Raw genomic sequence first — 13997 nt, forward strand, 5'->3', positions numbered from 1 at the left:
TTAATTACACAAAGAGTAATTCGATCGACTGGGTTCCTCAAGCCCCCCCCCCTGGCTCCCCGTCCGGGCGCACGCACGCGTGGGCGCACCCTACTCAGCGCGCCATCCCCCCCAAGAAAAAAAGAGAAGAAGCGGCACCAAACAAACTCATGGACCCGCCGCTCAAGAGTCCCCCGTCTGTACATGAGGACGCTTCACCGAGTCCCCCCGTGCCGAACCGGATCCGGCGCAATACAGCCTGCACGAGCTGTCGCGACTCCAAGGTGGGTTATGCTCCCCTTCTCCAAATATCCCCGTGCTTGCCTTCGTGTCTTTTTAAGTTATATTTGATGCTTGGTTTCCGGACCAAATGCTCTTCCGGGTTCGGTTCCAATTGGTCTCCTGGGCATGGTACCTTTACCACATGGTCTCAAACATTACCACCATACCGATCTACATACCCTACCTGCCTTAGTTTTGATGTTTTAATTTTCCGTATTAGACAAGTACATGGTCGCTAATTGGAGCCTTTGAACGACCACAATAGGTGAAGTGCAACGCAAGCTTGACCCCGAATAAGCCGTGTCAGCGTTGCGCGAAGCTCGGGATCCAATGTGTCATTGACAAGTCCCACAAGCGCATAACCCGGAGAAGGTGCATAAACTCCCTCCCTAATAAGAAAGAACAAAAGGTCCCCTATGAATTTTTTTAATGGATTTGTGGTCTGATTCCTTGCGTGGCATGGCAGTAAGCTGGAGCAGCTGGAGAAGGAGGTCCAGACCATCAAGAATGCGGTGAATCCCAACGCCGTCTCGGCTGCCGGCGTGGCCCCCCCGGCCGCCCTCCCGCTGCCGAGCCCAAGTACCGCTTACCCGGTAAGTGTCTTTGCGGATCGGCCGCCTCCTTCGGCCGGTCGTGTGAGTCTACCTGCTTTGTCACCTGTGCACTCCCGCCCGGCCGAGCAAGTTCCCACACCTACCCTCACTTCGCATACGACCCCGACGGGACCGGTGAGACCTCCGGCACAGCCGAGGGCGTTGGGGTCCAAAGTACTATCCAGCGAGGATATTGAGTTCTACTTTGACCAGTGAGTATCTCGCCCCCACGTCGGCCAACGTCTACTGCAGAAAACTTATGGCCATAGCTACTTTGAGCACTTCCACCCTTACTTTCCAGTTGTCCGGTCCCAAGACCCGGATAAGCTGTATAGGCTGAGCCCCATACTGTTCTGGACCATCATAGCCGTGTCATCACGGCGGTACGCCAAAGATCCCGGATTGTTCCAATTCCTGATCGACAATCTACCCAAGGAGGTTTTGTCTGCCGTGTCGAATCCGCCCATCAGCATATCGACCATCAATGCGCTGCTCGTGCTTTGTACGTGGCCGCTCCCCACCATCAGGTTTCTCAACGACCCGTCATCTTCCTATGTCGCCATTGCCCAGAATGCGGCCTTGTTGCTTGGCCTGCACACAGGGCGTGGTACCCATCCCGAGTTTTGCATCGGACCGAACCGACAGACAGATATCACGGACGAGGAAGCCTGCTTCACCTGGATGGGATACAACATCCAGGCTCAAAGGTACGGTTAACGGTTGCGTGCGGTTTATGGTTGGCTGACTCGAAAACAGGGTGGCATCGAGTAATGGATTTCCTCCACCGGCTGGCTTCTTCAACGAAGCTGTCAACAGAGCAGCTGGCGGTCGGTCGCTACCAGACGCTTTGGGATATTTCGGTCTGTTGTACGAGATGCAAAAGTTTTCGAACCGACTAAACCGTACCATGTTTTCTGTCGCTGAGGATGGCGAAGGAGTGTCGGACTCTGTTATACAGCTACTGGAGGACGAACTGAACAAACTGAGGCAGCTACAAGCTCGGCATAATACAGGTAGGCCAGTTGAATGCGAGCAAGAGAGATGCTAAGACCTTTTTCGCAGACCTTGATTTGTTCGCCATCCTGGCGGTCCAGTTCGAGCTGCAGTCGTATTATTTTATCCCCCTGTCGACTGCTGACAAGTCCACGTTCCGCCACAACGTGAACCGAGCATACAGCACGGCACAAGCCATCATAAACCTAAGTCTGCGTCTCGATAACTCCCAGCGCTTCTTGCACCACACCCCTCAGCACGCCTTTCGGACCGTGCTCGACGCCGCAGCCGTCGTCTTCGACGTGCTCATTTCCGGCTACGCGACAGATCTTGAGCTCGCCAACGCCGAGGTATCCATCAAAAACGCCCAGGAAGCGCTACGGAGGTGCTCGGTGCAAGAGGGCGATTTCGCCATGCGAATCCTGCGCATGAGCGAGTCATACTGGAGCTTACGGCATATAGTATCACCACTCGAGGCGCCGATTTCAAACTACCCCCATCGCACAGGTGCAGTCGTGTCATTCGGCACGCTGCGGCGGTGGAAGAAGGAGCTCGACCAGGCGAGGATGGGCCAGGCCCAGGCGGGCGGCGGCCAGGCGGGCGCGGCGGGGTCGACGCGTGAGTGTAGGGGAAGGGGGTTCGGCGTGAGTGTTGCTGACCTTGTGGTAGCGGCGGCGCCGGATGCGAGCGCGAACGCGAACGTCTTGCCGACGAATGATTTGCTGCAGGATATCGACTGGTCGATGCTGATGGACGACTTTGACTGGACGGCGGGCGGTGCGGGAGAACCGAACTTTTTAGGATTATCGTAACAGGCATCTGAGTTAGGGCTCATCTTTTTTTTTTTTTTCTCCCTCTTCCTTTTCTTCTTATTTTTATTTTATTTTTTATCCCAGCAGAGCCGGCGCATGGTTGGGAAGATGGCATGGCTGAAGAAGACCTGGGATGAGATGGCCGATGGGTCATTTTCATGTACATTCCCCCCGAGCAGATTGGTAAATAGGTAATTGATGGTAATGTTATTCAAATTTTAGGGAGTGGAAGACTTGGGTTAAGTGAGAAAATTAATGCGGCGACTTAGTCCTGCGTCGAGGCCATCGGCCATCTCCTTTCGCAACTTCCAACCCACAAACCCCACCCAAGTACCTTGCCTTTGACGGCCTCGGCAACTTGCTCTCTTGTTGCCCTTGCCTCCAACATCGTCCTGTCCAGGGGTTCACCCAGTGCCACAACCTCGAAGAAGTCTGCCATCGTCAGCATTCAGTCATTACTGATTTCTTGAGTGCCTCGCGACTTACACCGATGCGGGCCGTGGTTCATTAATGGCCGTGGTGGCACATATACGCCCTCTCTTCGCCCTTTCCCCCAGTGAAAGCCACCTTTGAGGAGCGATTTGGTCTCATCCTCAATTTCAAAGTCTTTCGGACTCACTTCCCTCCTACCTGACGGAATCCCACCGTATACTCTTAACCAAACGTTAGGTCCTCCCTGTAACTCAGTGACGTTTCCACGGCAAACTTACCCATGGCAGATGGGCGTTGGCAGGGGCGCATCCGGGTCCTCGGAAACAATGAGCCACTCCTTGACCTTTGAGTCGATATCTTCAGGCGCAGTCCACGAGAGTGCGGGCATCCTGCCGCCTCCCTCATTGATGTATTCCTTGCCAAGCGCGGCGGGCGACGGCCCACAATCCGGAGACGTCACGGTGATGGTCTGCTCTGCGTGTGAGACGAATGCCGGTGAAGCGTAAAAAGACTTGGAGTCATGGCCGCGGGAGCTTTTCAGGATCCGACTTAGAGTCAGCTCCACGTAAGGATGCATTGCTAACGTAGAAACTGGAGACGATGAGCTGTCGAGGTTGTTGTTGTTGGGAGCAGCTAGAAATAAGGTCGAATTCAGGGATGCCGAAGCTTGTTAAACCATTGGTTCGCAAATGGTCTCGAGTAGGCCATATTCTCTCCGGCACGGGTGCGAATCGGAATGTTGGTTTCCCGGTAGGAACTGAGAATCTGAATATCAGACGAATTGAGGAGCGAGCTCCGATAAGGCGGCGTTGCCGAGTGGTTCATGCCACGGGTGACATTGCTAGAAGTTCGCGGTTGAGCGTAAAAAGAACCTCGAAAAAAAGAAAAAAAAAAACACTTTGATTCTTGCCTTCATTATAAAATTTGATTTTACAGTGCTAAATCTGGAATTGGCTTACACAGGAAGGGAACGGGTTGCCCCCTTTCGAACACATTTGGTAGTACCTGGATCTAAACAGCACAACACTAAGACAGAGCAGTCAAACTCATAGTTTGATCAAAACAAGGTCTACGGGTGCAATGTTATACTGCCAGAACGATTGATAGCTTTGGAAGTCTTAGCCCTCCAAGTTAAGAACGCGCCAACTCTCTCACAAATCAGCTGTTTCGTTTCGAACAACTACGACTACCCATATCATGTATTGGATTCAGTGGAGTGCTTCGGGCTATGACGGCGACGGAGTTTGCCAAGCATTAAGGGTCGGACCAGGCCTGCCGGGGTCAAAGTAAAGTTTTAAACTTGCAACCTTCCGCTCTCCAGGTAACCAATTGCAAGTCGGACGGGCCAGACATCCATTGTTTTTCACTGCTACGTGGTACACATTAGATGTGTTCTAAAATAAAATACCTTTGGATAATCGCACAAACACTTTTTAGGTCGAGGTGCAATCAGCAGATTTGATTATAATGTACGAATGTCACCTAGTGTCTCAACTCTCAATCACTTCTCTCCAAAATTAGGGACTATGAATACTTCTCCAGACTCTTGAAGGGGCTTGGGGCTGGAGTCAGAGTTGAGCGGATGCAAATTCTAGATGCCTAACGGTACAGTTTAGCCAAATTGCGGAGGAGCACATAGAGCTCCTGCATCTCCCAAGGACACTACGCCACCTGTGGCTCAGCACTTCCGAATCTGGCGTTGCAGACCAAAATCGACGCCTTCTGCTCGCCTTCCTTGCCAATCAATCATTCCACCTGGTGCACACACACACTTTGACCAGTCGCCGCAATGTCGTCCTGCGGATCCAGATACTCCTTCCCCACAGTATAGGAATATTCGGGGTCCGTTGACAGGTTCTGGGATACCGGCCCTTCATATCCGCACTTTTCACTCTGGACCTCCACCATAGTCATCCGTCTTGTCCTTCATTGGCACGAATAACCATGGTGCTCCCGGGAAACGGCCGGCGCATCATGCTGACTAAATTCGCGGAGCATTGTAGCCTCGTCGACTTCCCAAGTTACCCCGGTCTCACCGCTGTCGTGGCTTGGTGTCCATGTGGGCTACGCCTCGGTCTCGGTAGACATTAAATGTGGCAGCCTGTAATGGATTTCCAGAAGTCTTGGCGAGGAGCTCGTTGCGGCTTGGGTGATGAGGAATCAACGATTATCAGTTTGCTGCTTGGCGCCTTCGATACCGACACCCCTGAAGCGATTGTGACCCGCGCAGAACATGTGGAATCCGGTTCGATAACTGTCCCTGCTGCAACTTAACCGTGGAACAGAACGTTGAACCCTAGAGAAGCCAAGACGAGCAATATCGTCTCTACTGGCAATACTTGCGATTGGTTGCGCTTATCGATGGTAGTACCAGAAAATCATCGCTGATAGACGCCAGCAAGCCGAGGCTCGTACCCAGGTCTTGGGACCGGGCATTCCTTCCACGTAATACGTGATGCCACAGGCCGTTGAGGTAACCACATATTTGGAGGCTAGGTCGGACGAAATCCGTTGAGCGGGGTCTCCTGGGATAGGTCTGCATCCCCGATGTGGAGGAGGACCCCAAGATCGTAACCCTCACCACATACTACTGACTCGGGCCGGGGTCTATGTTAAGAGAGACGATACCCATTTATGAGCGATGCTAAAACTATGGTCACGGTAGGGGTAAGCTGTCAATCGAATTAAGCACTTGGAGTCTGCCGCATTTCGGACACTGTTGATTAGCTCCTGGTATGTACTTGATGGTCTTATCTGGCTAAGCAAACTTATAATACTGAATAGATCCTAACAATGAGTAGCCTCCACCGTATTCCCAAACAACCACGCAAACACCAGCAGTCGTAACTAACAGTCTACCACCACAAAATCTAAACTTCTTTCTCTGCTGCTTGACCGAGAAGTGGACAGCATTTCGGGGGGGTTAAGTGTAAATGAAATACAATTCTTATCCGGTGGTCCTTGTGGACTGCCGTAGTAACCCTCCCAATGACACTTAATCGCCCGGGGTCAATCTTCGCTGCCTAGAGACATCCATGGTCGGGCCCACAAGGCTGTTCCCCTGACAGTTGCACCGTGTCTCGGCATCGTTAGCCAGATACCGGGAACTCTCGCCTGTTCGATTGTTGGCAGCAGCAGCCCAAGAGGATTCACCCTCATTGGTCGTCCGGAGTGAGCAGGCGGACGCAGGGTCCACGTTCAAGGACAATAAACTCAATTCGACAGATCACCTGTGCAGCACAAGTTTCGACCAAGAGACAAGACGCTTTATACCCACCCACAAGACAGACATCTGGCCCATCTACATCTCCAATACTATCGACGCAATACCGTAGCGGGGCCGGGTTGGCTCGTGTACCCGGGCCCGAGGAAGCGTGCCCTCTTCAGAACAAACAACTTTCAGACAGACGCAAGCCATAGTAGTGACGGAGATCGTGGCGAGGCGAGGAGCACCCCTCGACGATGCATGCGGCTGCGCGCTTGCAAATACGGAATTTCCATCTCAGGAGCCCTATCGCCTACATAGTCGACATTCGTCATTGCTCCAGCCACCCACGCACGAATCACCAATTCATGATAGCGAGTTGTGGGGAATGCTGGCACCGAACGGAATGGCTTCCGTCAACTGATTGACCGGCCACCATGCCGATTTGGAAATAAGAGACGAAACTTCATGACGAAAGACGGGATGTGGAGTACCAATGCCGTGTGGTGGAAGTTCCGCCAGCAAACTGGCCGACCGCCGAGCCAAGTCGGCAATAAGATACATTGCGCCTCTTGCTATGCCCAAACGCCCGACGTGCCCTAAGCAAATCTCGTGACCAGGGACGATTAGATTCTCACTGCATCGGGAACCCTGGCGATAGGGGGGGCCTGTACTACAGAATACTAGTACATGGTAAATGGCTCAACTTCGTGTTGACGGCTCTAGAACCCCGGCTCGCAGAAACCGGCCGGGGCATCAAGTTTGACCCTGGTCCACACTGGGAAACCGCAAACTAGGGTTGGGAGACGTCGAGCAGGCAGCAGCATTCTGAAAACATCAATCGATAAACTCCCCATACAAACACGATGCGTGGTTCGACAAAAACGACTTCAACCTCCCCGCACACAACCATGCATCCCGTAAGTGCAAGAATCTTTTTTACCAGGAAATCCTCCGCACGGGGCCGGAAGAGGAAACTTTTCCATTCCGGGTATAGCCGCCAGCCCTTCGGCCGTTACATGCACTATGTCCTTCACTCTGTCTTGGGTTCTCCTCCTCATTGGTCGAGCGTATTCTACTCTGTAAGTGTGTTCACATCCATTTGGGAAGTGATGCCATAAAGAGATGTTTGTACCCGTCGTGATAGAAGCCGTGTAGAGAGCCGTTTGGCGTAAAGAGATCAAAGAGAGTTTCGGCAGCTGTCCAACTGCATGCAGTTTTTCAATGTTTGTTACCAACATGGACCACTTCAACGCAACTGTCCTTAATGGGAATCTTGTCTCGATGCGGAGGGGACTGCAAGTCTGCAAGACAAAACACCAGGGCATCCAGTTTATCAATACCTCCGCCGCTTCAGACGACGCCTCGAATCCGAACGGTGCCAACTCTGCGGACCTCTCCCGGCCGCTAGAGCGGCGGATGAAGTTTGTCGGCCAGCCGAAAGAGCCGCGGAAGGGCGGATCGAAACACGGCAAGGGCTCGGCACAAGGTTCACAACACGACACAGAGCCTCGAGAACGAAGGGGGAGGTCGCCAAAAGAGCCCCAGGAGTCCGTCTTCTCCTGGGAGTCTTCCACGAGAGGGTCTCCCGAGAATGACGTATTCTATCCTGCCAGATTCGATGAGGCTTCTCGCATACCCCGAAGCCCTATTCCCTGGCTGAACTCGTGGATGGGGAAACTGTCTGAGAACGAACAGCGTCTCGTCCACCTCTATCTCAGAATCGTCCCGACAAAGATGTACCCGTACGAGCAGATCCTGGAGCACAACCCCGTTCGTAGTTCTGCGTTTCTGGAGAAACTCAAATCCAGCGATACCAGCCTCAGCTGCGTCATCATGACGGCGAGCAACGCCGAGACGTTCCTCAGAGGCGAGTGGGCATCTCCCGAACTTCTGTACTACGTTTCCAAGGTCTGCAGCCTCGTCAACGGCAGGCTGTCGGACCGCACGATGAAGAGGGAATTCGATCAGGGAATCCTCGAGTGTGTGGCCTCGATGGCCATGACGGGATGGAACGTGGGGAGATACGATCACTGGCATCTCCATATGAAGGGTCTCAAGCAGCTTATCGAACTAGAGGGGGGCATGAAGAGGGAATGGGGCTATCTCCTGAACAAAATCAGAAGGCAAGTGATCGTCCGCGCATGGAGTGAAACTTTTACTGACGCCTCAGTTGCAGGGCCGACGTGCAAGGGGCTGCCCACCTAGGTCTCCTGCCATATCTCGACTATCCCAGGTTTTTTGAGGCTCCAACGAACGCGTTGCCTTACCAGCTGCGCTCACGAATCGTCGAAGAAGTATCCGCAGTTCTTACCCCTTGCAGAATGCAGCTGTATCTCGTTAATGCAATCGCATCCGCATCTCTTTTTGCCGGTATCCTGCGGATGGCTTTTGTGAGCCCCAACAGGGAGGTGTTGCTTCATCCCGAGGCCTTCATTGAGGAGTGGCTATGGTGCGAGTACCAGCTTGTCTGGTGCTCCGGGCCTCTACGCTCCGACTGCGAAAACACCACACTTGGAGAGCCCGATGAGCTAACCACCGCCGCGGACCTGGGCAGCTCAGACGCGGTCGCGGCGGCCATGGTACGAAACCTGCACACGATAAAGCCCATTCCATCCCCAGCAGACAACCTCCTGGAGCCAGCGCTGCGTACTGCTGCGCTCGTTTACCTCGAGATTCTGGTCCCAGACGAGCCGCGCAACCCGATGTCTCACGCGGTACCCCTAAACCTCCTTTCCGCCTCGGTACGCAAGATCGTACAGAAACTACAAGAACGACAGTCACGAAAGGGACGACCCTGGGAAGATGATGACGACGACGATGAAGACAACGATGGTCTGCCTCACACAGACGCTCTCCGGCCGATAATGATATGGGTGTGTCTGGTGGGATCCGTAGTCTCGAAGCTCTGCGAGATGGACTTGGTCACGATGGGTATCGTATTCGACCGCGGCTGCTACGGACAGTGTCTTTCGATGCTCGTCGGTCCTGAACCAGAGCACGTCGACCTCCTCCCCGAACAAGATCTTGCTCTATGCAGACTCCTAGATGCGAGAGGCATGCGCCTCAGACAGCAAGACGAGCGGGTTCTCCTCAAAGATCTCCTGAGAGAGCATGCGTACGGGGTACCCCTGTTGGATTTGGCATACGTCTAAACCAACATGTACACAGCATATGGGGTGTCAAAAGTGGCTACGAGCCCTGATGTGGCGTCAGGGGGTTACGGGAAGGGGGAAGGGAATCCGGGCATACAGGACGGCGTTCTCCAGGCGTTTCACAGCACAGGTTTCTCTCTCCTTGCAAAGTAGAATAATGAAATGGGGAAGAATATATGATGACACGTGTAATGGGTACTCTTTCCGTGCAAAGTCTAGACTATCCAGGAGGAAGGTTCCATGTCGAAAAAAGACAGCGGTTCGAACTGTGCCGCCAAATGGGTGCATAATCTGGGAATTCGCGCCGCGTTCTGGCAGGGCGGCAGGCATGCTGCAGCCAGCCCACACACCCCCTCCCCCTCCCCCTCTGCCTACCTACCGTACCTACTACCTCCCCCTGAGGGGTTCACTAATGCATGTCCGGCCCTGTCAATGTCTGTGCGGGCCCTATAAGGTTGCAACCCCCGACATCCGTCGGTCGTGTTCCTCCAAAACCGGACATGGGGTCCCGGCATGAAGAAAAGACGAACAAAAAGCCGCTTATCAAGCCAGGTTCGACAAAGCTGGCAGTCGAAATGTCGCTGCCTTGAGTGTTTGTGACTTTTTTTTCTTTTTTTTTTTTGGAGGTCGGTGGCTGTCCGGACTATCTATATCGCTACCATTGATTTCAGTGGGAACAACTACTTTTACCCCTTATCCCCCCCGCCTCATGTTATAGATGTCCGCCCACTGCAATGTTGTTACCCATAGTATGAGAAATGGCAGTCGCAGGTATTGTTGTGTCTCATCTCCGTGCAGCAAAATCATTCACTATGCGAGAGAGAGGGTGTGTGAGGGAGAGAAAAGGGAGAAAGGGGACAAGATGGTGGTTCCATGGTTTGGGCTGTCTGGATTTCGCAAGCAGGCAACTTTAATTGGACGTTTGGAGAGAGGTGGTGATGGCTACTCGTCATGATGGCTACTGACGAATCAGATGCGGTGTGTGGTTAGAATCGGGCAACCAACCACAACCACTCCGAAGGAAATGGTTGGCGAATACGGCATCTAATGTTATATCTTGCTCAAAATAAAAAACCCCCAGATTAGAGGATTCAAAGTCTTGCCAGAAGTCGCAAAGTTTAACGAAAAAGAAGGAGAGACCAGAGAGATTTGGGGGTCAGAGCTGCTGTCCTTTGCTCCATGGGTGTTAGGCGAATTTGGTGGGGGGAAAGACAGGGCGGGGGAGCTCATGGGAGGTATGCTTCACCCCCGGTGCGGTTATAAGCGCTGGTCAGTGGCCCTTCCCGCCACGCCCCGAGGGCCCGGTAATCAGTTGGCAGACCGCTCTGCGTCTCTGCGGGTACGGTTCGAACCCCCGGCTCCTGCGGCCCATATGGCCTGGGGTGGTCGGTTCTCTGGTGGGTCCCCGAAGAGGAAGCCGTTGTAGGGGAAGAGGGAAGAGAAGAGCCAAGACAGCTTCCTCATGGCGATGCTGGGCCTCGAAGGATCGTGCGGTGGGATGGGATGGGGTTCATTTGTCGGGACGGCGATCATCTGTTCCCACATGTTCTCGTCCTGATGTAGCGGGCTTGTATGATCGCAGAGACTTGCGCAATGGAACTACAAAGAGTTTTGCAGGTTGATAGACCAGTTCCTTCAAAGTGGAAGGGTTTAGGTAGTTGTGTAGTTGCTGTTGGTCTAGACCGCCAAAGTCACTCTGCTAGTTCTCACTGTGATGTCTGTATACGTGCATTGCAAGGCAAACCACAACAACAAAAGACTTTCAAGTAGAGTTTCCAAAGATCGATTCTTGTTAATTACACTAGTAGCCTTATTGGACTTGCATATTCAACCTAGCCACGAGATGACTGCGCCTCGCTTGTCTTGGCTCCTCATGCATGCGGGATGTAGATATGCTGCCGGTGTACTGGCGCTAGCGATGGAACCAACAACATCATGACTGATAATACTTGCCCATTCTGAACGTTTGCAATTGCCCCTGTTCTCGGCGTGGTCTCGTGCCATTTAGAATACGGGATGTTCAGCTGCCATTTCCGGAAGCATTTCCTGAACATCGTTGCAGGTTAGAACTAGGCATGCACAAGCAAATGGTGGGCGATGCCTTGGAGCACTCTAGGGTGTGCCTGCCTAGAGCTATTGTTAGAAGCAGAATCGAGATGTCTGGAAGATGTACTTTTTATAAGCTGCAATCATCTGAGATGTTACACTAAATTATTGAGGCGATCTGTCATTACTTTTGTGCTACGGATTTTGGAGTTTAGTTACCAATCCGGGAAGGCGGCCGATATGTCAATGTTAGACGCGCGGCTGTCGCTCAACACGTCGACCTACATACACCCGCCAGCCCAGACCTCTTCTTCTGGTGGATCTGGTCTCGTATACTTTATTACTGACGTTTTAGGCTCGCCACATCACACCATCATGCATGCAACTCGACGGCGAAGGTGACTTGCGCCAAGGAACATTCCCTCCTTCGACAGGAATACTCGGGCATATATGTAGCCGAACACGACAAATATCATCAAGCTGTCTATGTATTCTCGGCCAGTCCCGAAAGGCACCCCGCTTCCCGAACTCTACCCACGACGTTGCCTATTCCTCCTCGCCCGCCTACAAGTGGGGTTTATCTCCCCGGTCCGGGGAGGCCAGAGGTATTCTCGGGCTAACATCCCGCCTTTACGGCCGTACAGTCTACTCACTAACCATAATGATTGCCCCGAATCTCGTACAAATCACTCCTAGCTCGCGGAAGTCATTCCGTTGCGGGATCCTCGAAATGCAGGTAGGAGGCCCAGCTGCCGTTTCAGGGCCGAACCCCTGCTCGAAATTCTAGGCAGACACATTTTCGCTACCCACGCATTCCCATTGGCACGATCCACCTTCCAACGTACAACACCAGTCTTCTCCCCTCACTCAAGACAGTTGTGTTGTTGATGGCTGGGATCCTGGTCTACCACCACGACGTACTAACTGAGCTTCTAGGACGGCCATCTGCATCTCTCCCATTGGGTGTTATGCTTAGGAATCATCATCATCGCCATGTATCCAACACATCTGGCTAAACACACTTCTACCGCCTAACAAGATGAAAATTCCTTCCTCAGAATCCTTAGAAGCCTGCTTGGTACGATCTCTTAGAGGGTTTTTTGTCCGCGTTGCTGCCGTCGCTGCGCCACGTGTTTGGTGGAGGAATCAAAAATCGCCGACAATGTCGCCGAAGGCACATTTTGACAATGACTCAACCAAGACGAGAACTGTTATTCATGGTTCAGTGGCTCTGATGAGAATGGACCCAGGTCGCCAGCTATTGCCCCTGCCTGACTCACTGCGAGAGCCCTATCGGAGGAAACAGCAGCTCAGTTCATGGCCATAGGAACGCATCAGTCGGGGCCACATCCAACGCATGAAGGATTATGCAATTCAAGGGATCCAAGATATATTGGAGGTTACCTTACGCAGCCGACGTAGTGTTATGCGATAGGGTGTTGGGATCGGAAGCAACATGACATCAGGGCTATACATCAGATCAAGGCCTCCAACGCTTTCGTATGCCAGGTTGCGGTTATTGATTTACCGTTGACATCTTCTGGCTCAATCTTGTGATGGTTCTAAGATAACGATGACGGCAAGCATTTTAAGAAGCACATGGAAACCGCAGCACAGCGTGATTCTGAACTCCTTAATGAATAGGGGACTAGAACATAACAGCAACATCAAAACTTGAAGCCGGTAATCCTTTCACACGAGTCCACCGAGACATGTATCCGGGAGTAAGTCAACTATCAAAGGCCAAAGTATTGCTTCCACTTAAATCAGTGCAGATCAAAGTATTGTAGGTCGTTAGTTTGACGACCGTTTTGTGAACATGAGCAGACGAAGCATGAGTCTCCCATATTCTGTCGGGAAGCCATGAAAAAAGTGTAATATTAACACTCGAACTAATGCCACCGAGCAAGTTGAGTCAAATCTAATAAATTACACAGAAAAGATGAAAAACCTCTAGTTTCTTGTGAACTATGTGAAGTCAAGCAGATAGCTTCTAATCTGTTACTTAGGCAACGTTGGTCGGGTCCTCCTCTATAGTAAGGGTTCATTGGCAACCTCATATCGGTCCACCAAGCTAGGCCTCCTCCCCTCGTATCATGGAACACATAACCCGGGTTTCTTTGACCTAAATTCCATTCTGAAATGACCGCACCAAATTTAACTCTAGCTCTTTCCGCGCGAAATTGGGTTATAAATGCGTTTTGCACAGGAAGGGTCAATTTGTTAAGTTGCGAAAACGCCGGTGTCGTCAATGTACCGTATGTCGAACTAGCCTTGGATTGACATAGACCAGGCCTCGAGCCCCTAGAAATTGAAGGGGTGTAAGCATTTGGTGGTGACCCGCAGCGAAGACATCAGTATCTCTCGTTGAACATGAATCAAGTAAATGCAAACCCAGGCACGTTGTAACGTAAGATTGATTGACATGGGAGACAAGCAATAGGGGGTCGTAAGCTGGCTGCACTTATCAACACTATCTTCGTGCTTATTCAATGAGGCT

The 13997-nt window shown here is 52.2% G+C and overlaps 4 protein-coding genes across 4 annotated transcripts; 2 read left to right on the top strand and 2 right to left on the bottom strand.

The window, feature by feature from the left end:
• Nucleotides 1-149: 149 nt before the first annotated feature.
• Nucleotides 150-2659, top strand: CTRU02_213685 (uncharacterized protein; the record flags this gene model as incomplete). Its single annotated transcript, XM_070206104.1, has 5 exons — nucleotides 150-263; nucleotides 741-1066; nucleotides 1124-1561; nucleotides 1611-1867; nucleotides 1917-2659. The coding sequence occupies 5 exons, from the start codon at nucleotides 150-152 to the stop codon at nucleotides 2657-2659; spliced, it is 1878 nt and encodes a 625-aa protein (XP_070060136.1).
• Nucleotides 2660-2924: 265 nt separating this feature from the next.
• On the bottom strand, nucleotides 2925-3668 carry CTRU02_213686 (uncharacterized protein; the record flags this gene model as incomplete). Its single annotated transcript, XM_036729979.1, has 3 exons — nucleotides 2925-3091; nucleotides 3146-3312; nucleotides 3370-3668. The coding sequence occupies 3 exons, from the start codon at nucleotides 3666-3668 to the stop codon at nucleotides 2925-2927; spliced, it is 633 nt and encodes a 210-aa protein (XP_036578240.1).
• A 3852-nt stretch (nucleotides 3669-7520) lies between these two features.
• Nucleotides 7521-9451, top strand: CTRU02_213687 (uncharacterized protein; the record flags this gene model as incomplete). Its single annotated transcript, XM_036729978.1, has 2 exons — nucleotides 7521-8422; nucleotides 8476-9451. The coding sequence occupies 2 exons, from the start codon at nucleotides 7521-7523 to the stop codon at nucleotides 9449-9451; spliced, it is 1878 nt and encodes a 625-aa protein (XP_036578239.1).
• Nucleotides 9452-10759: 1308 nt separating this feature from the next.
• Nucleotides 10760-10996, bottom strand: CTRU02_213688 (uncharacterized protein; the record flags this gene model as incomplete). The annotated part of the gene is made up of 1 exon (XM_036729977.1): nucleotides 10760-10996. One exon carries the CDS (start codon nucleotides 10994-10996, stop codon nucleotides 10760-10762), a length of 237 nt encoding a protein of 78 aa, XP_036578238.1.
• Between the last annotated feature and the right edge of the window lie 3001 nt (nucleotides 10997-13997).

Source organism: Colletotrichum truncatum (genome assembly GCF_014235925.2).
Source record: "Colletotrichum truncatum strain CMES1059 chromosome Unknown Contig_0010, whole genome shotgun sequence".
Taxonomy (NCBI): domain Eukaryota; kingdom Fungi; phylum Ascomycota; class Sordariomycetes; order Glomerellales; family Glomerellaceae; genus Colletotrichum; species Colletotrichum truncatum.